The sequence below is a fragment of the Lates calcarifer genome, linkage group LG15 (assembly GCF_001640805.2).
Source record: "Lates calcarifer isolate ASB-BC8 linkage group LG15, TLL_Latcal_v3, whole genome shotgun sequence".
Lineage (NCBI taxonomy): Eukaryota > Metazoa > Chordata > Actinopteri > Centropomidae > Lates > Lates calcarifer.
This window is the reverse complement of record NC_066847.1, coordinates 18427814-18453878: the sequence shown is the minus strand read 5'-3', so window position 1 is coordinate 18453878 and position 26065 is coordinate 18427814. Positions and strand designations below refer to the sequence as shown.

The following is a 26065-nucleotide window of genomic DNA, read 5'->3' as shown; positions in this document are numbered from 1 at the left end:
TCAGCAATGGTGTAGCTAGGCCTCATTAGAAATGCAAAAGGTCATAGGGTCAACTGAGCCATCTTAATGTTCTACAAAAACACTTTTCTGCCGCGTCCACATTTTAGCATTTGTAGCTTCTTTGTAGCAATATCCACATTTGAGGTATTGTCTGTTTTCATGGCTACAGCTTTGTGTACTATGAGAATCAGCTTTATTAGTGAAGTGTGTGAATACATAGGAGAAATTTGACTCTTACACACTAATATAGTAGACATACACTACATATATTGTATAATGTAAAGTGTAACTTGACTGGTTGATGAAGGCATAGATCAGTGAGGTGGTGATTCTAGTTCTGTTTGCTGTGATTAAAACAAGCCACCATCTTAATGTAAGATGCAATGATAAAATGTTTATCACTGGCTGACCTGGTATGTAAATAACTAGGTCAGCTGAGAGGCAACTGCCTACACTGACTACCCTTTACTTTCAAAGAATGCAGCAACTAATAAGCCTTGTAAAGCTTTTGCAGACTTTTCTCCACCACACTATTTAAAGCAGCGGTAGCAGAGGGGCAGTGAATTAAACTTTAAAGCTTCCAGTTTTTCCATAATAATGTCATGTCTGTGCCAACTATTACATAAGCGAGCCCAACCTCCAACTGTGTCAATGACAGCAATCTGCCTCCTAGTGCATTATCTTACAAGTGATAGAAAGATTTATAGTTTGCACAACTTAAAGCTTACTTCTTCTGGAGATGAGGACGGGCGGGGATAGTTTTGTTTTAACTAGTTCTATCCTATAAAACTGAAAATGAAAATGGAGTGAATCACTGTGTCAGGTGTCAGAGCCATTTAAGCTCAGCAAATCTTTTTCAAGTGTCCCTAAGTGGCGGCTCTAACTCTGAACTGTTTTTACATAATATTACCTCTCAGTGAGGTAAAGACATGACAGTGTTGCCAGGCTCTTATGTGTCCTACATGCTGTCTGTTTTCATTTAAGTCTGAGTTAATGAGATAATGTATTGGGGAAGAATGTTCAGTAGCTGTGATAAAACCTATAAAAGACTGGTGGGTTTCCAAACACAGGGTTAATCATACACTTGCTTCAGTGTATGTTATTATGTTTAAAAATGGTAATTTGAATATTTCAAACATGTCAGGTGGTGTCATGTAAGGCATATGTCCTTACATTTTAAACAAACTGCTGTAGTATTAAACTGAAAAAGATATATATCATGTTATGTGTTGTATGACACTAAAGTTTTATTTAGCTATTGTTTGATTAGTAAGGCATTCCTCTGCATCACGCCATTGTGACTGAAAAAGCTGTTTGTTCACTGATACCACTCTGGCAGAAAAGCAGCAAACGAGCAAAAATGGGGATGGGCTGCGGTGGGGGCATGAGCTCAGTCAGCTGGCAAAGAGCTGCTCACCATGAATAGGTGAATGGCCAGTGCTCAGTAACTTCTCTGTTTATTCTCTCCCCATTCCTCCCTCCTCTCTCCCCATTGGTCTGGTCTCCTTCTACCCCTTTATCTATGTGCTTGTACTCACTCTCTTTCTCTCTCCCTCTCTCTCTCTCTCTTGCTGAAAAAGGCCAACATTGAAGACTGTTGCTGGTTGCTGCAGTCTCTCACTGACTTCTCCCTGCTCAGTGCAAAATGAAAAACAACTATGAGAACAAAGACTCTTCACACTTTCAAAGCCAGTGTGGGATCTCAAGTTCACCAGTCCAAATTCATGTTCATTAAAGTCTTGGTTAGTTCCCATGCATAATATCTGTTGTTTAATAAGATAACATGCTCATAGATCTTTTCATAGTTCTGGGATATAGAAACTGTGGTACAGGAACAAGCAAAGAGGACAGATCTGACACTGGTAGAGAACATTAATTAACTAGAAACTCCTCACAGTATATATTACAGAGGTGGGAGGAGCAGTGTTAGAGAAGATCTGGAGAAAAACAGGCATCAGACAAAGAAAGGAGGTCAGATAAACTGTGCTAGACATGGTGGACTTTTGTCTGGGGGAGGGACAGTTCCAGGGGGAGGAACCATTTTAAAGGCCATTGTTTAACTTTATCAGGGACACACATATATACAGGGAAAAGCACATGATGCTCACATATGTGTGCATGCACACAGACACATGAACTCATACAGATGAGGACATGTATTTTTTTTTTAACAAGGATACTTACAAGGACGTATGCCCCATTATATATACCTAATCAAACAGAAACACATACCCATACAAACACTGTTATCACTGTTTTAGTGGTTGTAACGTTCATGAAGATATCAGACCAAGGAATACTCACCGCCTTAAGAATGCAGTTGAGCCACCAGATAGATAAGTGGCCTAATCAGTGGAGGAGAATTTTAAAGAGGACATAGCCTTCTGCAGTCACTTTGAAATTCAGCTTATATCTGCATAAGATAAATGAAGAGAGCATTTCATCATTTAGTCTTTGACAAAGTTATGAGGGCATGTTGGTGTCATCACAAATTATCCTTACATACATTTAAGTTTTTGTGTTTCATTTTAGATCGTCCTCAGTCTCAGTTTAGCTGACTTACTCCACACAGATGCTGTACCCACTGCTACACGCACAAATTCACAATGCCCCTTTTCCCGGCATCTCCCAGGACACAGCCACAAAACACACACACACACACACAATCACTGTGGTTAACCATCAACAGGACGATTCTGGGCACTCAGACGGCGAGGAGAGGAGAGGAGATGGTCCTCCAAGGTCAATATTAGCCCATTATGGTGTTATATCAAAACCTTTCAACAACCTGTGTGTACATATGTCTGTCTTGTGGATGTGTGTGAGCGTGTGCTCTGGTATATCCATCTTTGTGAGGACCTGTTAGAGTTTCAGACCTTTGAAGACCTTTTTGGAAATACAGGACAACTTAACTGGTCCTTCTTCTTCAGCATTGTGGTTGATTCTCTTATTTGCTCTCTAGCCGGAAGCTGACAGACCGCTCTCACTGTCCGTTAAATAAGACACAGCCTGAAGGCAGTTAGCTTTACTTCACCAGTTAGCCTGGATCTGTTCAAAGGTAAACGATTGCCTCTAAAGACCACTAATGAACCTGTTATATCTTATTTGTTTGATCTGTGGACATGCAAAAAGTGGGGGTTTACTGAACCCAAAAACTATCAAAGGGTTACAAATTTTATTTAAATGTCAAATGAGTAAGAAACATTTAACTATGTTACAAACTGAAATACACAATTTACAAAAAAAATGATGTTCTCTTAAAATGAGTTTGAAAAAAGTACAGAACTTTGAATTAAGAATGAGTTTGAATTTCAGTTTGAAATTTCAGACCGCAGTGGTAGTAATGCTTTTGAGAGAGTGAAACACTACTGCCAGTTGATCTGCTCTTTTACTGCAGCTGTCCCAGCTCCTGTATCCTCTTTCCCCTCTGTGCTGCAGTAGAAGGCAGCAGGGTTGAGGTTTTGTCCAAATGAACCCCATGACTGGTGGAAAGGTAAGATGGTGGTGGACTCTCTTTGATTTGAGTCACTGGCATCAATATCGGTGACTACATGAGAGTTTGAAGCAGCGATGTTGCTATATGTTACTGCAGTGCTGGGATCTAGGACACTGACATTGTTGGGATTGATGGCGTTGCTATTGGTTACCGAGTTGAGGATATTGTCTGCATTGGTGTTGTTGCTTGATGTTCCAGCAAGGCCAGCGGAGGCAAAGGTCAGAACTGGAGCCTGAGGTGGGAGCAGATTACTGCCTGAGGTGGGCATGAGGTTGGCAGCACGATTGAGGGCCAGACGCTGGGTGAGGAGCTGGTGCTGCAGCCGCCTGTCGGTCCAGTCCTCCTGAGGCTGGCGGTGGATCTTCATGTGAGCGTTGCGGGACTTGATTTTATAGAACATTCTGGAGAGAGAGAGAGGAGAGAAAAAGACAGATATGAAAAGAGGACTTGTAAACCAAAACCATCTGTTGGTTTACCCAGAAGCCAAATACAGAGGAAGTTGTGTTCTGGAGCTTTCTCTAATATGACTGGTCCAACTCACTTGCCACACAGCTTGCAGGGGAAGAAGCTGGCCAATGAGGGAACAGGAACCACCTCCTCCAGTCCAAACTGCCTGTCCACTGGCTGACAGATAGGCGTCTCCTGTAAAAACAGGACCAATAGTGAGCCACCATTCTGCGACTGACTTGTTAAGCTGCATTCCACACTGGGTAACCACATAATACATTTAACCCATTACACAACAAAACACAAACAATCCAAGTACTTTTTCCTGTGTCAAGTACACCATTCTATTCTATTAGCTTAGAATCTGTTCTGTTATCTATTAGGCCTGTCTGGCAAGGATTAGAATGCGTGATGCAGTGGAGCCCACAGAGAATCAGGGGAACAGAAAAATCACCACAGGATAACAACAACAGGAAAAGACAGAAAGAGGAAACATTAGAGATAATGGCGGGTAGTCCTGGATCAGTTTGGCAAGAACCAGAAAGATGAAAACTCTTTATTCTTTCTTACACTTTTCTGCAGCTCCAGCTCTCCATCTCTGTTCTCCTCCTCCTTCTGTTTCTTCTGCTTGTCCAGGAGCTTCTTGCTCAGGTAGTAAAACTCAATACACTGGCTCGCTGTCTTAGTTCTCACCTGCAACACACACACACACACACACACACACACACACACACACACACACACAAGCACACACATATTGAGTAGGTAGCACTCAAAATTCAACCTGAAAGTACAACATTTTCCATGAGTGCTAGATTCCAAATATCATACTCATAATCAAGCTTACACCCCCAGTTGCACTAACTGACATTTACAGCCTTTTATTCGGTCAATGAGTTTTCAAATAATAATTTTGGGAATCAAGTTGCAACATGCAGTGGAAGTGGTGGTGTGCTGTTGGAAAGCTCACAGTTTATTTAATTAAGATAATCACTGGATCTGGAGAGTTCAGTTGCATAGCAGCCATTCAGATTAAACATTTTATTAATATAATAATATTTGCTGTTTTCAGGTGACTGCACAGGGTGCTAATGAGTTGAAAGAGAACTTCTTCACGTTTTGTAGCTATTGTAAACAATCAGAGGCTAATAAGCACTAGACATCAGTCTGTACTCTGGCTTCCTAGTATCATTGTAATTGGATTAAAACTGTACATTTTTCAGTGCACTCAGATGTGTCTGCCACTCTCCCACTGAAGTGCACAATGAGTCACCAAAAACTGAACATGTGCAGGCAGGGAAAAGAGCACTTTATATAGTGCACCTTAGGAAACTATGATTTCACCCTTGTGTAATGATCCTGCACAAAAATAAAACAATGAACAATGTGATGATGAGCATAGACAATAAACAACCACTGAGTGGTGTAGTGGACCAATTGAATGTGAATGCTTCACTTTCCATTTTCAATTCCATGTGTTGACTTGGTCATCAAAAATGAGCAATGGGTTTGTATATGTATATATATGTATACTTTTAGAGTTAGGACAAAGACAGCTTAGAAAATGAACACATTTAAAAGGTAACCATTAAAAGAATGCATATGTAACAACCAATACATGAATAAATGTACCATTTTCTGTATGAGTGAAAAGTCTTTCCCATAAGTCCCGAGAGTTGTACTCAAGAGACTCTTTTCAGTGTCTGTCCAAAAATCACTACCTACAGAGAGAGAGAGAGAAGGGGGAGGGGGGAGAAGGCATGACAAAAAATGAAAACAAATACCAGAAGGTCTTTCTGCAATTCATGACTTGCTGAGATGCCAAGTAATGCCACCACACTAATGTAATATGTGAATTCCTGCAGCAATTCGACAATAACTGCTGAAAGAAACTGGAGATTGAGACTGGATGGAGACTGAAGAGTCTGAGGACTTTGTCAGTGTGGATTGTAATAACTGCTGGCTTTAGCAATGCAAATTGCATGTAGTATTTACCTTTGCTTGTGTATAGAGTTGATAAAGTACATGAATACACGTGTGGATTAACTGAGTTACTAAATTACACGCCTGAGGACACACTCGCACACGCATTGTTTGACTTCATTCAGCAAGCTTCAGACAGGCAGGGAGGTGCTTTGTTATTTGCTGTTAATGCCTAGAGTGATTCAGGGGGTCAATAGCTGGAGGGGAGTCCTGGGACCTGCCGAGGAGGATTTTAGACATCTTCATGTTGTTGAGATGTTGTCAGAGGAACTGACATTTTTAGCAGTCTCTGTGTCTACAGGGATAATGCTACCTGTGTGGACATTACTACGCAGAACAATGACTACTCTGTACTTTACATGGTTCTTAGTGGATTTAGTTGCACCAAACAGACAAAAGAGAGAGTGAGAGAAAAAGGGGGGAATGGCATGTGATGAAAGTGGCAGGAGGTTTGGGCTTTTACAAAGGCTACTATTATACTACAGTGGGCATGGTTTCTCTTTTGCTGACTCACATTTTGAGATGCATACAACTGTTAAAAAGGAACAGAAACACTAAACTTCCTTCATTGTAACACGTTTTAATTCAAAAACTTCTCTTCCTATTTCCGTCCTCAGGTTAAGTTTCACTAAGTCAGAGGTGCTCAACTGGAAATTTCACTCTAAAAAAAAAAAAACTACATCAAATACTGACTTTGTTCATAACATAAATGTGACTGGATATGAGTCAGATTCAGCTGGGAAATAGGGTGAAAGAGAAGGATTTAACCAGGGATAAATACCCATACTCAAGCAACAAACAGTTATCTGAACATCAGGTGACCATTCAGGACTTTAGCAGGTACAGGTTAGCCAAGAGTAAGTGTGAGTTCAAAGGTCGAAGGTTACCAGAGTAGTGGTAGTCTCCTGTTGGTGAGGGCTGTGAAAACAGCAGCATCTCCAGAGTGGCCTGCACAGGAGGGAGGGATGGAGGAGGCAGAGAACAGACAGATGAGGCATGCAATAGTTATGAAGAGAATTAACTGGATATGAATAAGAAAGAAAGTAGGTGGGTGAGTAGAGATGCATGGAGGCAAGAAATGATGCATTGAAGAATGATGAGAAGGGGCGCATGGTATAAGAAGAAAAGAATAATAAAGACAGAAAGGCAGTATTAATATTCTTCATGGCTGTTTACCATTGTGTTCCCGTGGCAGTAGTGCAGACAGTGCAGAGCCAGCTCGGTGTTACTGCCCCCTCCTGGTAGGCAGCTTGAACTACACATGGACAACAGCTTCTCCACTGTGCATGCACACACACAGACAAACAGTTTTGAACAGTTCACTGAACTAAATGTTACTATTTTTACTAAAGGTTTCCAGGGTGTATCTTCCATTACAATCTGAAATTATTTAGATTAGATTATTCCTTTAAAAAAATTCCCACTTGTTCCTCATAATGTTGAAGGTCTAAGAATTCACCTACAATCACTCTGAGTTGGTCTTAGCAATATGTTTTGGGGTGGAGTACTGCATTTAGGCACAACATTTACCTTGGTTTTGTAAGTTAGCGCTCTCCTCCAGTTCCGCCCATGGTTTCCAGAGCAACTGTTCCCTGGGGGAATCCTCCTCTGGTGACCATACCCCTGATCCCTTGCCATCCACGAAGCATGGAGGAAGCTCTGCCTGGAACTCATAACCTACATTAACATACCTGAAAGAGGGAAAGAGAAAGGGAAAGAGTGAATGTGAAAGACAGCATAAGTTAAAAAGTACCAATACTCATGTATTAGTGTTTTTCTCAGTGTTGAAATGTCTGTAAATCTGTCTAATAATATCCTGCAGCCAATAGTAACCATGTATTAGCATAATAATACTGTATTTTTAGCCTCTTTTAATTGTTGTACTGCTGTCTTCACCATGACCCAGTTTCCTCTAGAGATCACAGAAGTTCAACAGTCAGGTGTCTTTTTTTTTAAATCTTTGGCGCTGTGTATTTTACTCACTGTAACACACCACATTCCTCCTCCTCTTCTCCGCAGGCTGTTTTGTCTTCTCTGTGAGATGAGAGGGAAGAGTACAGCCCCGTCCCCCTGCGGGCTGGATTGAGGAGGGGTCGGGGGGTGTAGTGGCCCCTCTTCTGACCGCTGATGGAGTGAAGGATACTGGGAAATGGAGTTCCAGTATAGACTGGAGAGGCTTGTTGCTGTAGGAATCCAAGGACAAAGCGTTTTATAGTGTTACTGTTCTCCTTGTTCGATTAATACAGGGTCAGAAACAAAAGCCAGAAAAAATGTAGAGCTTGTCTAACTGCTGAAGTGTGAAGACAGAGACCTAACATGTATTCTGAGTGAAACTCTTTCCACTATCCCAGAGATAAATTTTAAGATAAAAATAATTTCATGTCTGTGCAACAAGTACAGAGATACGTCCATGACGCATTTAGCCTAAACTCTAAATCTGTTGTATTTGTGCACTTTACGTATTCACCATGTCTAAAAATAAAATTCAGACTAAGACTGTGGTTTTAGAAGCAGTAACACAGTTAAAGAGTTAAGGCAATTTCTAGACAAACAACCATTTATACATCCGCCCACTCTGCCTTCTCCTGCTGTAGCAAGTTTTGCTCCTTGCCACCCAGTCTCCTGGGCTTTGTTGATGGAAGAGTGACGACAATGGCAACCTCACAGAGAGAATGTGACTTTTGAAACGCAGTGGTTGCTCATGAGGAAGAGCTCCAAAGGCACAATGTCTTCTAGCTACCATTTATTTTACTTTTCACTCTAACTCTACAATAACTCTTAAAGCCTGTACTTATACATTTCTGTAAATAATTACTAGATGGTTTTGACCTACATATCCAGCAGCCTGCCTCCAAAAACTAAGGATTCAAGCAGTCAATAGAATGATCCACCCTAACCAATAAAAGAAAGCTATAAAGACTAAGTGTCTACAGTCACACGAGCAGCATACTTTAAATGACCTCAAATTGTTTCTTCTGGTGAAAAAGTAATAAGTGCCAGACTGTACCTGTAACTGTGACTGGTTCACACTGGCTGGTCCATTCTTTGCTTTCTGGATGACCAAACTAGGAGCAATCTTTTCTGCTGCCTCATAATGCTGGCTGGAAAGGTGAGACGGAGTAGAGGGAAGATGGAGGGATGGATTATTCAAGGGACAGAGGTTTCTGGGTGGAGGGTGGAGGGATGAACGATGGGATGAGGAAGTGAAGAATGACGACTCAGGAGACTGAAGGATGTTGTGTGGGGCTGCGGATAATAGAGAGAAAAATATTAAAAAAGGAAACCATAAAACAAGTAAAGTAGAATACAGAGGAAAGTCATGGTATTGTCATGATATTATCATTAAACTGTAAAACAGCTTCATCATCATGTGTGTAGCAGACAGTCAGACGAAATGAGACCAAGAAAAAAACACTTAAAGTCAACATCACTGTTATCTGTGCAGACGGGAAAGCGTTACACTAACTTATTTAGAAATACTGATTTCACATTTCTTGTGAAAAGCCACAGCACACATACAGAAATTCTGACATATTGTATACTGATTGTCATATGTAAACATTTTATTTTTCACATGGTGTAAAATAGAACAATTACCAATTGTTTTATATGTGAAAATGTGAAAAGTGAAAATGTCATTTGCATGCGGGAAATGGGAAATTTCACAAGTTCACCTACGAAAACCCACATGTCCCGTAAATTTACATGTGGGTATTAACCTGTGGTTTTTGTTTTTCTGTTTTTTGTAAGGGGGGAAAATAAAATTCATTTTAATTATTTCATGTCCAAGTACTCTGGTCTATTTCAGTTCTTCTGGATAAGCTCTTATTGATTTTATTTCCCCTTCTTACTATCATACTTTCATTCAGAAAAATGCACAGTACCTGTGGCGTTGCCATAGTCAGCCCCATGGGAAGATCTTAGGTTGCCCTCACTGCTGTTGGGGTCGCCTGAGGACTGTGGAAAGCAGTGTGACAGCAGTGGAAACTTCCAGAGCATCCCAGATGGAACAGATGGGAGAGACTGACGGGAAGTGAAAAACTGGAGTGTACCAAGTGATTCTCCCCCCTGGGAAACTGAATGTCCAGTTCCCCCGAATGCACCGGGTGAGTCCATTTTGGAGGGCGAGTGAGAGGGAGGAGGCAAAGGTGTGGGAGGAGGACTAAGAACTGAGGACATGAGTTGAGATGATGTGGGAGGAGAGGGGAAAGATGGAAGAGAGGGGTGAGCTGGTGAAGAAGAGGAGGATGGAGGCAGGTAGGAGTCTGAATCAAAAGCACAGCTGTGCCTTGACTTGACCGGTCCAGGGCTTTCTCCTCTTCTTACTCCAAATTCCCAGATCTGTCCAGAGGAATCCCCACCGGGAATCACAGGGAATCTTCTCTTTCGCTGTGAGAGGAAAGCCTCAGAGAAGGAGTCCAGTTTCTGAGTGTACGTCCCACTGTTGATGGCGATAGGTGACCTCTGTGGTAGGCACCCTGAGACCAAAGTAAGAGTTTCCGCTGCTCCTCTCCACCTCCCCTCTCCATTCTGATTCGAGGGAGAGACACTGAGCCAGGGTCCCTCAACCTCTGCTGGTTGAAGCTGATCCTCACCTGAGCCACAACTGGACCCATAGTCTTCTTCTCTTCCTAAATAATTATCACTCACTCTTGAGTCTGTCCTACAATAATCTACACTGCTTTCACTAAAGCTTCCTGCAACACTTCTGTTGTGGGAAGTAGTTTGTTTAGTAAAGTGGCTAATGTTAGCCTCCCTATTGTAAACTGTTTGACTTTTAGCTTCACAGCTAACCTGTGCATAATTATTATAGTTTGCTCTGGGTTTACGCTGGAGTCCTTCCTCACTGCCACAGTTCATGGTGTAAAAAACATCATTTATACTACCATAAAAATCGTCTGCAGCACTTTCACAACTCTCTCCATCTTCCCAAACTTCCTCTTTTTTGCTACCACCACACCAGGTGTCAGGAAAATGGCTGCCTAACCTACTATCTCTGTCAAGAGGGCCTCCCAAGCTAATATCCCCATCCAAACCACTACCACTTGTATTTTGGAAGACCCTATTACCCCCATTGCTCCCTCTTCTCCCACCAGAAGGAGTGTTTGGAGTCGGGAAAGGCGTTGTAGATTCTTCGCCTCTGCTTCCGTACTGCTCCAGGGAGTCCAGGGTTGGCTGGTATCCCGCCTCCGGGCTCTGAAGGCTGGGCAAGGTGAGATGAAAGGATGGACGGTGGCGATGGTGGTGGACGTTGGGGAAGGATTGGGTAGATGAACGGTCATCCATGATCGACTGCTAATTTTAGCTAGAGTTCCTACAGGACACAGAGAGAGACACGCTATAAAATAATGTCACAACATTTGCAGTTTTTCTGTAGTACGTTCTCAGCAGTATACAGTACCAGTGTACTCTATGACCCATCAGATTCTGTGACTTCATTACAAATTTAACTATGTTGCTACTGCAAATGATTTCATCCACATCATGTAGCTCTTACTAAGCATGGTGTCTCCGTAGTATTTAGACACCCTCACAAAATGTAATAGTTGAGATTTCATTGTACCAAAAAATTTGACCCAGGAAATTCAGGAGAGCATTAACTACAAAGAGTCCACCAGATAATGACAGGCCAAGTCTTTGTGCTCTACAGACTGATATGCTATAATTCTTGGTGTCATAGCCATTACAGACTGCCAAACAATAAAGACTGAATCATAAAAGAGATTGAATCTCAAGGGACTTCCTGGTTAAATAATGGTTAAATTAAAATAAATAAATAAATAAAAGCTTTGACCCTCACTTTGTCTACTTTTAATACCTACTCTACCTAAATACTATATTTGTATCATTTTCGATAAATGGTGCTATCAAAATAAAGTAAGCAAGAAAGTATTGTAAAAAAAAATTACAATACTGCTGACATTCCAAACTGGGTCAGAGTTAGATGGGCCACAGAATTTGGTTTAACACCTGTATGTTAGGTCATACATAATCGCGCTACATTATGTTATTGTAAAGATGATGTTGTTTCAAGTAACAACATTAGGCAAGAGCTGTCAAATCTCTGAAATCTTCTGTCCATAAATGGCTTGTACAGAACCACAGAACTGTCTGTATTTTGTTAGTCAGCCATTACCTCAAAAGAATTCTACAAGCTGAAATAGTGGTGCCAATTTTTATTCCAAGTCTGGTTAGCAGTTTATAGTTTAGCATTTAAGCTAACACGGCCTACCTCAACAGATGCCATTTTTTGTTTGCCATTTCTCTCCCTCAAAAACAGATTAAAAGGAAAATGATCAGATGCGATTGAAAATGCCTGCGCACAGATTAGTCAGATGAAAAAATGTATGAACATTTGTGACGAAGTGACGCTATAGAAGAAACCAAGAAGCTAAAGAGAAGGTCACTTTGCCAACAAATGCAATGTAAATTAAACAAATCCTCTGCCAAGTGCGTGACAAAACCAACACTTTTCAGTTTTTACATAAAAAAAAAACAGTTTTTTGAAAATTCACAGTACATTTACATAGTGTTGCATTAAATCTATGAGCCTTCGTTGGTTTTTCTTTCTTTCTATCTTGAAACCACATTCTGCTCTAAATAGGACAATGACTGAGTCAGAAAGAGAAAGAACGAAGGAAGATGAGATGAAGACAGATACACTGTATACGTTTTGAGGTTTTCTTTTTACCAGTCCTTGGTGCTTAATTTCCTTTTCATGTATGTTCGTCCTCTGCTGTTCATGTTTTCGGGTTCTGGTTGTTCTTCTCTTCATCATTCTTTCTGACTTTTTTAGTTCTTTCGTTCTCCACTGTCTTGAGTGTAGCGTGTAGAGTCTTATAATTTCCCCCTTCAGATTTTCAACCTCTCACTTAGTCCTTCCTATCTCTCTCTCTCTCTCTCTCTGCTGTGTGTCCTTTGACAGCACACACACATACACACACACACACACACACAGACTGTCTGTCACACATACCTAGAACAAAATGGACACACAGCCACTGATACACAGTGGTTTTTCTTTCACACACACACACACACACATGCACAGACACACACTCACTCAGTTACTCTCTGAAACACACGTACATCTACACACATACTTTCACACTCATACACACACTTGCAGGTGTCAGAGGGGACCAGCGGGGAGTGATGTTGCCTCTCTGCCTTTTCGTCGTCGTGGTAACCACATCCTGAGGAAACAAACGCTGACGGATCTCCCTCCTTTCAGCTATCTTTATCTCTCTGCCCCCCTCCTCCATCTCTCTGTCTTTCTTTCCGTCTCTTTGCCCGTCCTTATCTCGCTCTGTGTCTTTCTCTCTTTCTCACCAAGCGCTCAACTTTGTTTTCTCTTGTCCTGTCTTTCATCCTCTCTCTTTTGCTTGCTTTTTATCTTTCTGCTTTCCTTAGTCTTTGTGTCCTTTCATGCGCTGTATACTTTTTGGTGTATATTTCTTTTCTTGTGCGCCACCCCCTTTTTGGTACTTTCCTTCTTTCCATAGTTCCTTTCTTTTTTTCAGATATTCATGCTGAGGTTGAATAGTGAAAGGGGATGTGTTTAAAATGCACTAACCTTAAAAACATTCTAATCTCCAGTTGTAGTCATTTTAGTTTTACCCTTTACACACTTAATTACAAAAATAGTGTAGTATATAAAGTACTATTTTGGTTGACCTTAGAAAGATGATTGACTGCGTACCATGTGATAAAGGTGTGTGTCTTCTACTACTGAACTATATGTGTGCCTGTATATCAGTGTCTCTGTGTGCGTGAATGTGTCTGCGCACATTTTTGTGTGGCTACATACAGTACACTTTGTAAGTGTGTGTGCGTATGTGTGTGAGAATGTGTATGCAGAGGCGGGAGCGTAGATGTTTACCAGATCAAGAGTCTCCGGCTGAGTCAGCTGACAGGAAGTGAGAGAGAATGAAACAGGAAGGAAGACGGCGACAAACGATGAGGATCAGGGAACCCTCTAAACACACTGCAGCCCCACCTACTAACCCACCCACTCACCCACCACACACACACACACACACACACACATGCACACGCACACACATACACGCACAGACACACAGTGCATGTACATGCTAAATTGCTGTTTTCTGTCTTTGTTATGTCATATAACCTTAAAACACCTACTCATACATGCGCACACAACCTCAACCACGACCACTGGCAGGTCCGTGAGTGACTTCAGTAACCAATGCCACTCACACACACACACTGACACATTAATACAGACGAGACAGGGGGCGATCGGCAAGTCTAAATAACATTTGTGATACTACATTTAAGTCAACACCAGTAAAAACCTCTGTGTCAGCACCCAGCTTCAGAGTACTCTGACTTACTTGGTGACAATAGTGAAATAAGAATTAAAAAGCACCACTACAATGTAGAAATACTCCATTAAAAGTCTAATTGAGTCTAACTGCTTCACGCAAGACAAAACAATTCATCATATCTTGTGGTTGTCTTTGTTGTAATTTGTAGAGAAAAATATTGTAAATGTTTCCTCTGAAATGAAGTGAAGTACATGTATAATGTGGAGTGCAGTATATACTTATGTATATACTGTATTTAGTATTATTATGTACGTTGTCAATTATAAAATGTAACAAATAAATGTATATCTAACAAAATGGAAAGTGTCAGTGCCTCTGAATTGTATGAATGCCGTTTGAGTGAATGTATTTTATTACTCTCGACATCTGGAGAACTGTATATATTCTACCACAAATTAGTGCATCTGTTGTTAATTGCTGCATCATTTGTGAAATGAGAGACATAGATATCTCTCTGTTAACAGTTCAAATCTCCATTATTGTTATTTAACATTCATTTTCACTCAGCTATCCCATTTGATCAAATTTGCGACCAGGGATCTTTTTCTTCTTGCTCCATTTGCTACACATGCATGAGCACACAAGACCCCATGGGCAAAATTGAAGCGCAATTTGTGAGTGACGGTCGTTTGTGGAACGTGACGCTGCCACCATTTGCGATCAGCTTGCAAGCTGTGCTCACAAATCGCTCTTGTGAAACAGGTCCCTGTTTGGATTAGAAGTGTTTCAGGTTCTAAATGTGTTCATCAATCAATTTTGAGTCTTTGGCATTGCTGGTATTATTGGAGATTAATTTACAAGAGTTAGAAGTAGCACATTGAATTATTTTGCTTGTTGTTTAGGATAAGTAACTTGAGAGTGGACGATGAAAAAAGGAGTAAAAGTGTGTGTGTCTGTGTCTGTTTGCAAGTGTCAGTGTGTGTGGAGGTGATCGTGTTAATGCTGAGGTCACTTGTACAGTGTGAAAACACATCATAGCTGGAAACCTCAGCATTAACATGCGTTATAGATAATGATGTGGTAACTTCGCAACCTGCCTGACACAATAACCTCAACATTAGCATGATGATAATTTATATTTTATTGATACATTGCATGCTGTTATTTTAGACCAATTTAATCTTGTACATATATACATGGCATTATATTTCATGCGGCTGTTTTAAATCTGAAGACTGCATGGTCAATGCAAAAATTCTAGCTGCAATTAAATATTTGCCAACTCATATAAAACAAATCCTCAACATTGATATCTGAGTCATCTTCACATCGCTGTGGGTAGCAATCGAGAACCAGGATCATGAGCAATTCCAGATTTTCTGTCTGTGCAATGTGCACACTTTACATTCACATTCAGTCAGTCGACTGACAGTGGGGAGTAAGATTCTACTGCTCCAGAGTTGACCAAAATCCGTTGAGGAAAAATTTACATCGAAAGGGTATTAAAACAGTATATATCTGGAATGCTTTTTACATTGCTCATCCAATAGGGACTTACTTTGTCGAATTCAACTTTGTGTCAAATTTAGCTGCTCATTTTAGAATAAAAATGATGTCCTTCCAAGATATTAAATGATTAAGTTCTGGAAAGAAAAGGCATCATAAATACATACAACATAATTAAATGAAAGGAGAATATAATTGTTGCGGAATAAAAACTTTCAAATGTAATCTAAAGTTTAGCTCTGCACTTCAACAAGCCGTTACCTTTAGCCTTCAAAAGTCTAAACTGAAAGCGTCATGTATTGAGGAGCCTTCTTAAACAGTTTTAAGCTCAGTACATCCTATCCTACCTTCTTTATCAGTCAGTCAGTTTGACATGGTCTGCTAATTTGTCTGAGTCTGCAGTGCGTGTGTTCATTTGCATACATTCATGTTCGTATGTGCACGAAACCCTGAGCAGCAGAATGAAAAATGTGTGAATGAAAGGATGTGAGAGGATGGAAGGGGAGTGCAGAGGAGTACGTATGGGGGAGACGCTTCTCTAGTTTTCTCTCAAATTCACCATAAAAAACCTGCGGGAGCAGAGGAGGGGGAAAGAGACAAGCACTTCTGGACTTTTTCTCTCAACTATTTTTTGCTCCGAGCCGTCTCTCCGTCTGTCTTCCGTCACTGAGAAAAGAAGAGATGAGTGGCGGGAAGAGAGGAACTGAATGGACTAGAGAGAGTTTAAACCACGAAATAACATGACACATTGTGTATCATAAAACACAAAATAGGCCATTTGACTAAAGCTAGCCTTCTTTGACAACCAGCAGACATACAGTTGTGCCGTAGTTTTTGCCAATTTAGCTCATTCGTTCTCCATAACCTTATCATAATGTGACGAGGGTCCATGTTGACACTGTAAGTATACAGTATGTGTACTAGACGGTACGAGAAAGTGTAACATCACCTAAGACAGATGATGATATATGTAAAATACTGAACTCACAGAAGCGAAACTGCTACCAATCTGCATAACACAGAAGTAGGTGAAAGAGCGATTATTTTTCAAAAAGGTAGACTTTTCCTTTAATGCCATTTGATACAAACATCTGGAGCTAAAGGGCCAATGTATTCCCATCTCAAAATGCCCACTTGTTACACTTCTTCACTGCAGTGTTTGTAGTTTGGACTGTGAGATTAGTATTTTATTTAAATACGCATGCAAATATATGCAATGATACACCAGTGATTCATAACTTTGGTGCTGGGTCCCCAGGTTGTTTTGACTGATATGCAGGAAGAGTTGCAGGAAAGTTCTAAAACTGCTATCTTAATATTTGTATTAATATAGCATATTTTCCTTTTAATGAATTTGATGCTCCTTCTGTATTTTCATATAAAAATAAGAGCGACCTGTCGGATTAACAATAGTTTTTTTACCTGAAAAGATCACAGGCCCTGCTGTCTGCACATATGCCCGCAATGCTACAGACTTCTAAAGACCGCTTAAGGCTTCTTTCATTTAACATTTGTGAATACAGTCTGCACCACACCTTATCACTTTATAGCAATTGTAAAAATGTGTCAAAACAGTAACTTGTGAACCTGCACAGTTGGTTAATAAGTGAATAACACTGAAGCAGTAATCTTACAGACTCTGGTGTTAATTTCACTGATCGACCAACACTGTCAAAAACTCTTACCCTAGTTAACTTTTCGGGAGCTATGAAAGTTATCAACCTTGGTTTAAGAGTGACAAAGGTTTTATACACTATATTATTCATGAGGAGCTAACAAGCAACTGCAACTTCAAATTTCCTATAACATCATAGTATAGATGCACATAACTATAGTGCAGATTAATGACAATTTTACACACATAGCCAGAAAACACATGACACTGCTGGTAAACTATGATACTGACACTTCAATACTTTCTTTTACTGTATTATCCCCGTACATGGGTATCGAAAATTCTTCTGAATACAATATTCCATTACAATAAAGGCCACAGGGGTCAACCAAAGGTGAATTAAAAGAAGTAATCACTGTATTGTCATTTGGAGAACAGTATATGGATATATGAATGGAATTCATTTCAACCTCAAAAGGTTTCTTCCAATATCGCAGCATTCAAATTAATACTAGACTTAATAAACCCTTAAATACACTGTTCTATACTTTTGCAACTAGAAAAAACAGGTTAAGAATATACTATATGACTATATTACCATCACTAATTGTCAAATTTGTCGCTGATGTATTGCTAAACAGACAATTATTCTGGTAAGTGAAAGAGACTAAACTGGCAATAAAATGATTAACACAGTAAATAAGGAAAGACATTAATTGTATTCTTTAGACTAAAACAAATGTCAGTCACATTAGTGTCAGCGATTGCAACACATCACCGTAATTTTGATTGTGATGTGTCAATTCCAAAACATTTTTGAAAAATTATATTTCTATAAGTCTTGACGTCTTCCTATTCACTATGATATACATATCCGCCATATCAGGCAATCCAATAACCATGACCAATTTCCCCGTACGGAGCATTAGAGGTCATATTCATTTATATTAATTGACATCAGCGCAAAACTTTCAGACAAAATTAAGACTTTTCATCATTAATATTATTCCATGTTGAACGTATCTTAAAAGTAATTTTACTTGAAGGCTGCCACAATGCGCTCTTACCAACAAATTATCAGACTATTTTGGACATTTTCCTTAAGAAAGTGTTAATTCTTCCAAACGCAGTGCGCTAAGCTCAGACCACAAGAAAGTCTTCATTTCTTGAAGGATCTGTTTAGTTTGATTAGTTTGATTGAGTGCAAACATGTGATTATCAGCCTGGCTGCTCCCGCAAACTGGTGAGCAAGCAGTGATTAGGCAGTATTCAGTGCATCCATATCAATTAAGATCAACAGTGGGAAGGCAGAGCACTTTGTAGTTAGATCTACCCACATTCTGTTTGCTACTAATTAAATGAATACATTAATAATACATTAATGTAATATATTATTTATTTCTGATAGACAATGGATATCATTTAACTCATACAGCCGACTGTAACATTTGCCTATTGATATAGTTTTACACTCCACAGATGCTTGTGCACCTATAATAACAAATACCACAATGCAGCGATACAGTGAGGCAACAGTCAAAGTCGAATCAAAGAGGACACAAGTGTTTTTACATCTTGACAGTGAGCGAAATTTAGGACTATTTACACTGAAAGTGAACACTAATCGCTGCAAACTGATTTAAATTAAGCGCAAATACAAATAAAGCACAAAGTAATTGATTTAACCTTTTAATTTGACAGACCTAAGTCTTAGTCATCATAGGTACAGCTGACTGATTAGAATTGGAGATCATTTGTGTGTATTCAAGGTGTTTCAAGTGGTTTTAAGTTGCACGCATTTCATTTCCTTGCAAAAACTACAGCATCAAGATAAAGGAACATTATAGGCTAATATACAATTAAAAGATACAAATCGGGGAAAATACAAGAATATTTTCAAGGTGTTGCGTGTGCCCTGACTGATTGTCTACAAGGACTGACACCTGAGTGAAAAGCTAACCAGTGAGGGAGGCCTTCAAGAAGCCAGCAACTGCTAAGGAGCTACAGGTTTCCATGCATGAGAAGGGAGACACTGCATACAACAACTCTTTTCCAGATGCTTACCAGCCACATCTCTATGGCAAAGTGAAAACCACTGTTTAAAAAAAAAAGGTCACATGTCATCTGGGGTGGCAGCACATGTGGGAAACAAAGTAGAAGACAATTTTATGGCCTGATGGGACTAAAGTTTAGCTTTCTGGCCACCATACCTGATGCCAAACACTGCACATCAGCAGAAACACACCACATCCAAACTGAGGCATGTGGGGATGCCTCTCTGCAGCGAGCCCCGGAAGACTTGTGAAAAATAAATCCAAAGCTACACAGAGAAACACAAAAAATAACATTACTGTTATGCAGTGGCCAAGTCAAAAATTTAGTCTCAGTCTAATCTAGAATACGTGGCAAGAATTGCTGCTCAGTCACGGCTCCAATGCAATTAAACAGAGCTTGAGCACTTTCGCAAAGAAGACCAGGGAAAAACTGTAGCATCAAGATGTTTAAATCTAATATAGAGCTATACACAAACACTGAAGTCTTTTACTGCTGTCAAAGGCGGCTATACTTCTTGCAGCAGCACTTGAAGCATTTAATTCTTATGTATTCATTTCATTTGTACTTTTTCTGTTGAATTCTACTCATAGGTGTTGTATATCAAGTGCCCAATATAACAATAAATGGTGGAATATTTCTTTTAAATCCATCTTGATCGTTACAGGTCTCTGGATGAGACTGAAATGCACTGCAACCCATTGCACTCTTCTTCCGTTTCCTCATTTCACCCCTTCTTCCAGACAGAGTGTGGAAGCCCATGACGATGTCACAAGAGCCATTTAAAGATGAATACAGCTGAAACTAGAAAACAACTCGACCTATTTGCGATTCTTAAGCTTTGACTCTCATGTTGAGCGGCGAAGTTCTGGTAATGTTCAATACAAACGTCTTTGACTTGGGCCTTTGTTGGCACAGACAAAAAAGCGGTTGTTGCCCCCATTCTGTCTGCAGATGTCAAAGGAGGTCACAAAATCGACAGAGGACAAAAATAGCAACAACAATACAAACTCTTCTTCTAATGTTTTGCCCACCTTGCCCAACTTAAATCAGTTGGGATACATGAAAATTCTAAACACCTCTATAAGACAGTACAACCGCACCACAAAATTGCAGCCACCAAAATGACAATGAAGTTCAACATCTGTAAAACAGTTTCAACAAAACCTGACCATTACAGTCTTCATTACAGGAGAAGTTTTTACAGAGATGTTATGAGAATTTTAGCTAGCTATAATAAATGAATTGCTAACTGAATGTAGTTTCACACATTCAGTTAGCAATTCTGAATGCTATCAAAGCTTAGCAAGTTAATGGCTTCTAAGGTTACATCCAAGACTTCAAATTACACGCAAGACAGTGACCTTATTGCTTAACTGTTCCTGGGTAAGGCTTAAAGTGAAGGCCTGGTCTGTCAAATCAGTTTATCTTTACAAAGTGTTCACAGTGAACAAAGTCAAGCTTGTGGTTTTAAGACACTCTAGCGTGATTGCTGTAAACACCAACATGTTGCGGGTAGCAACACTGAAATGCAACAAAAAATGTTGAGGCTCAGAACTCAATACTGTAGTTTGTCCCCTTAGAAGGTATAATTTTGTAGCTAAATGTGCAATGTGTATCTTTCCAAAACTGTACATGGACTTATCAATAAGTTGTATTAGATATCCAACAGAGGCACGTTTTCAAATCAAAATGGATTTTCAGATCAAGACTCATCAGAATGATTAGACAAATTTCCAAAAAAAAAAAAAAAAAAAAAGCAGTGTAAATGAACTGAGATCTGTCAAGGGACGATAAATGTATCAAATATTATGAATCTCTTTCTGATGTAATGGGATTTTAACTTATCTACCTCTATACATTAATTCATTTGGCAGACAGATTTATCCACGGAATGTACAAATCTAATCATTTAGCCCACGAAATCCGTAGAAATGTGCACCTTTAATGTAAATGTTACAAAGTTGGCAAAAAATGGCTTTCTTGGATAAAAGTTAAATGATGCAGGATAAACAAGACTCAGGGGGAACAGGTGTGTTTTAGTATAGTGTGCGAGTATGCTAATAATGCTAATGCTGGATCTCTGGCTTAAGTTTAACTTCCTCTAAACTTATTCTGAGAAACTCAGGCCTTATGGTGTCCTGATTCAACAAACGAACAATGTGGAACCAGAATGAAGATGTTTTCTTACCTGTTAATTTGTCATTACGAGGAGAGATGTGTCAGTGGCAGTGAAATGCATGTGTGTATGGTCTGCTGGCAGGTACACATGTGTGAGAAAGGGGGAGGAGAGACAGTGAACTAGAGAGAGAGAAAGAGAGAGAGAGATGTAGTTTCACCAAAGACGATCGGCCGCTGTCACTGGTTCAGTTGATCTTTGAGCCTTTCATCCTCCTTGTCATAACGCCACTGCCTGTGTGTGTGTGTGTGTGTGTGTGTGTGTGTGTGTGTCTCAATCTGTGTCATAGTGATGCTGGAAACAAGAGAAAAACACCCTAGTGTGTGGCTTCAATCTCACACACACATACATGCACACATATACACACTTTCAGTTTGAGTGGGTGTTTTTTCTACCCTCTTATCCCTCATTTTCTCTTATGGTCTCTATTGGTCTGTATGTTTTTAAAGGGCCACACACACACACCCGTCCTAATGTTATACACACACACATAGAACCACTGAGAAAACCACATGTATAGGCTACAGGCTCATAGTCGCATAGGCACATTGAGAATTTGGTTAGGTTGGAAATAGGTGTACATTTGTACATAGTAAAGGTCTAGTGTCAGTATGGTCAAAGTGTGCACCATAAATTCAGTGTGTTAATACATACTTTCACCATTGTCTCTTCACTCTTTCAGTAAAGGAAGGCCTGGAAACATTAAAAACTGTCATTTATTCTATTTCTTGTTAGAGTTAGATGAGAAGAGAAATACCACTCTAATATCTGGAAGTTGAATATGAAGCTACAGACTGCGGTCAGTTAGCTTAGCTTAGCATGAAGACCAGAGTAGTGAGAGAAACAGCTTGCTGGCTCGCTCCAAAGATAGCAGAATTGGCTTAAAGCTAATGAATTAACACTCACTGCACCCAGCCAAAAAAATTGTTGGGCACATGATCCCCCATGAAACCAAAACCTGTCATTTTTCCACGGCAGTTTCTGTACATATTAGATGTGTTAATAACAGAGCTTTAGAGGTGCTGGTAGGGGGATTTTGTCACATTCAGACAGAGAAAGACTAGCTGTTTTCCAGTCTTTAAGCCAAGCTAAATATATCAGCTTCTTGTGTTAAGATTCTGATCTATCTCTCAAGAAAATGTTGAATTTTGTCAAAACATTCCCTAAAGTCTCCTTAGTTTTAAGTTTATCCTGAGAAATGTAGACATTTACTGCATTTTAAGCTGAACATACCTTCAGCATCGGCTCCAAGGTTGGCTAACAAAAACTGAGTTAGCAGGAGAGGTAGCTGAATGCAAGGAAATTAGATTGGAGCGCAATTAGATGATTTTCATGCAGATGCTAATAGGCTCTGTTAGTAATGTGTTAATTAGTGAGCTTTAGAGGTGGTGGGCACTTTTTTCTTACCTTTGAACAGAGCCAGACTAGCTGTTTCTGGAACACTACGCTAAGCTAACTAGCTTGCAGATGTAGTCTTATATTGAACAAACATAGATGATGTGCTGTTGACATGGAAATGAATGAGCACATTTCCCAAACTGTCAAACAATTACTCAAAGGATGGGCTTTTGCTTTACCTCATCTAAAGATGACGAGACCCCGCTCTGAAAAATGTAGTGTCAGGACATTAATTATTTCGGGGGGGGATCTGTTCACACAGTTGGTATGGTTGTATGTTTCAGTTTTCCACAAAATAAAACAGCACACAGTTATTCCCCAAGAAAGCATAATGAACATAGTGAATAGTGTTCAAACTGACAAGACCAACAGAAAACCTAAAGTTCATACATGAACTCAGGACAGGAAGACATCTCCACCCTGAAGCTACTCAAGACTGATCTTCTACCAACTGTCTGATGAAAAGTGAGAAATGGGGGACAAATTTTTTCTGAACTCCTCTAGTTTGTCCTTCAGAACGTATCTGATTCTTTAAAGGTGGAAGGTTCCCCACAGGTCATTCAGTCAGTGGCCCCATGACATAATGAACTCAGCCCTGGTAAGACTGAACAGTGAGAATACAGCTACATTCTGAAGTTCAACAGAGGAGAGGGCTAGAAGTTCTAAAACAAGATAAATGAGTATTTCTCTCCCCTCTGTTCAGCTACAATTGAAAAGCAAGGCACCAAACCTCAAACTGTTCCAGAGGAACTGTGCAACAGCTGACATACACATTGTTGTAAATGTGTAAAACTGCTTGAAGAAAAGTAGAAGTCCCAACAGTCAGCCCAAAGTGAGAAATTCATTCATTATCAGTGGAGCAGTGTTTCCTGCACTCAGTTTGTAATTGCTGATCATAGGGAAATAAAAATGCTAATAACTGCAATAACAGGCTTAATGCTTTGGAAACAAGCATTTTCATTAATATATAAACCTAGTGGTATATTAAATGGTTAAGTTAGTGTTAGTATATTGAACAGAGTGACTCGCTTTAGGATCGCTTTCTGAGTATACAATATCTTGTTTTCACTCAGTTTTCAGGTTTTCAGAGCAGAGGATTTTCCATTATTATTAAGTGACAGGTTACAGTTGGTGACATTGCTGTGTTTCAGTGTAAAACATCATTTGTGTCTCTGTAGTGCTCCGTGAAAGCTGATGAAAGGTCATGTAACTTTGTGATGTAAAAGGTGTGAGTGTGTGTGTCAGACTCAGACTGAGAGTCAGTCATGAGTGTGCATGGTGGTGGGTGAGACGGTGGTTGGGTTTCGTAGTGGCGTGGGGTGCGCAGAGATGTGCCGAGACGAGCTCTGATTCCCGGTATCATCAACTTCAAACCTCCCCTGTGATACCACAGCGACACGGCGGCCCTGTATTGTCCCAAGACCCTGAAACTCTGCTGAGAATTACGTTTTCAGGTGTTACAGGGACTGCCTGACATTTTTATCAAAAGGATAGTTTTAAATCAATGTTTTTGAATGAGAATATGATGTTACATTATACACAAGTTAATAATGAAACTGGTCATAAATTAACATTTGTAATCTTTGTAACAATACAGAATGGGATTTCAGCATAGAATACACCCTTTTTGAAGTTAGATTGTCAGTGTAGTTGGTTACATTATTTTAAGTTTGTTGATTTTTTATTTTAACCTGGGATGGTACCATATAGGCTTACGAGACACAATTAAAGATTTAACATCAAAATTTACAAGATATCTTCAAGTACCATACCAGTAAACATAAAAAATCATAAACTTGCAATATATTAGAATATAATTTGTCCATTATAAACATTGTAAGCAAAGTTACAACATAGTTCAGAGTAAAGATTGCCTTCAGATACAGTTACAATACATGAAAATAAGAACATAAAAGAAAAATGCTTTTTGAAAAGTGACTGAGAAGTCGACAGTGTTTTGCTGCCTATGGTGGGTCGTCTAAAGTCTAAATTCTCTTCCTTATTATCAGCGGCAGTAGAGGAGGGAGCATCCACCACCTTCATTTAAGTAAACATACAATACCACAATAGTAGAATTTCAATAGAATAAGTTCAAACTTTTTGTTTAGGTGTATTATCAGGTGGGATGTACCTAAGTACATTTGTCAATGTGCTGTACTTCAATACAAATCTGAGGCTCTTGTACTTTGCTTCTACTCCATTTCATTTCAGAGAAAAATATTGCACTTTTTATCTGCTTTAGTGACCAGTTACTTCTTAAATGAAATAAGTTCATATGACGAGCTTATGAAATATAATGCATTGTTACAGATGAAACAACTCAGCAGTATATTGTAGTTAAATAAACCCCACTCAAACTATAGTGAAATGTTCACTTACACATTAATGCATTAGAATTAATGATATACCGTAGTAGTATAGTATGTAATCCTATGTAATCCTATATATATATATATATATATATATATATATATATATATATATATATATATATATATATATATATATATATATATATATATTATTGGATTTTTTAATTATTGATGTATCAATGTGTATGCAAATTTAAATTTGCATACACATTGATACATGTGTATGCAAATTAGTCCAATTGGAGCTAATTTTACCTTCTTTAAACACTGTTTGGTTGTGTAATTAATAGTGTATCTTTTTCACAAGCTAATAGTGTGTTCGGTATGTGAAATTCTAATTTACAAAGTAAGTAGTAACTACACCTGTCAGATAAAGTATGTTAATATGCACATGCAGTGGAGTACTGAAGAAGTAATAAGAAGCATAAAAATTGAAAAACTCAAGTAGAGTAAAGTATGAGTGCCTCAAAATTGTGCTTAAAAACAGAACTTGAGTCAATATACTCTGTCATTTCCCATAGACAAATAAAAGTAAGCTTGCTGGTTAATGTCAAGCACTGGAATAGCACGTCTGGCCTTGTTTGTTCCGTGTTAGAGAAATAGTCGTAATCCAGCGTTTTTCTAAACTAACAAGTAAAATTATAAAATCAAGTCATACAAAGACTACTAGGCAATAAAGAGCAAAACCACACGGACAGTGTTTGTTGATAAAGATACAAAACC

At 39.3% G+C, this 26065-nt stretch overlaps 1 protein-coding gene across 2 annotated transcripts; it reads right to left on the bottom strand.

The window, feature by feature from the left end:
* Window positions 1-3160: 3160 nt before the first annotated feature.
* Window positions 3161-21791, bottom strand: LOC108893191 (transcriptional-regulating factor 1). 2 transcript variants are annotated; one of them, XM_018691052.2, is made up of 11 exons: window positions 21585-21791; window positions 9811-11240; window positions 8934-9172; window positions 7910-8109; window positions 7457-7617; window positions 7103-7206; window positions 6814-6874; window positions 5576-5664; window positions 4514-4636; window positions 4038-4138; window positions 3161-3897 (listed from the first exon to the last, which is right to left on the bottom strand). In XM_018691052.2, the coding sequence occupies exons 2-11, from the start codon at window positions 11210-11212 to the stop codon at window positions 3366-3368; spliced, it is 3012 nt and encodes a 1003-aa protein (XP_018546568.1). In that variant the 5' UTR covers window positions 11213-11240; window positions 21585-21791; the 3' UTR covers window positions 3161-3365. The 2 variants fall into 2 exon arrangements, with proteins under 2 accessions (XP_018546568.1, XP_018546575.1); XM_018691059.2 differs by lacking the exon at window positions 21585-21791 and adding an exon at window positions 12618-13332.
* Window positions 21792-26065: the final 4274 nt, after the last annotated feature.

Excerpts from the sequence above, each read along its gene's own strand:
- LOC108893191 (XM_018691052.2), bottom strand. The coding sequence starts at position 11,212 with ATGGATGACCGTTCATCTACCCAATCCTTCCCCAACGTCCACCACCAT. Across the intron at positions 9,173-9,810 it reads TGACTATGGCAACGCCACAG|CCCCACACAACATCCTTCAG; the intron begins GTACTGTGCATT and ends TATTATCCGCAG. Across the intron at positions 3,898-4,037 it reads CCCTGCAAGCTGTGTGGCAA|AATGTTCTATAAAATCAAGT; the intron begins GTGAGTTGGACC and ends CTCTCTCTCCAG.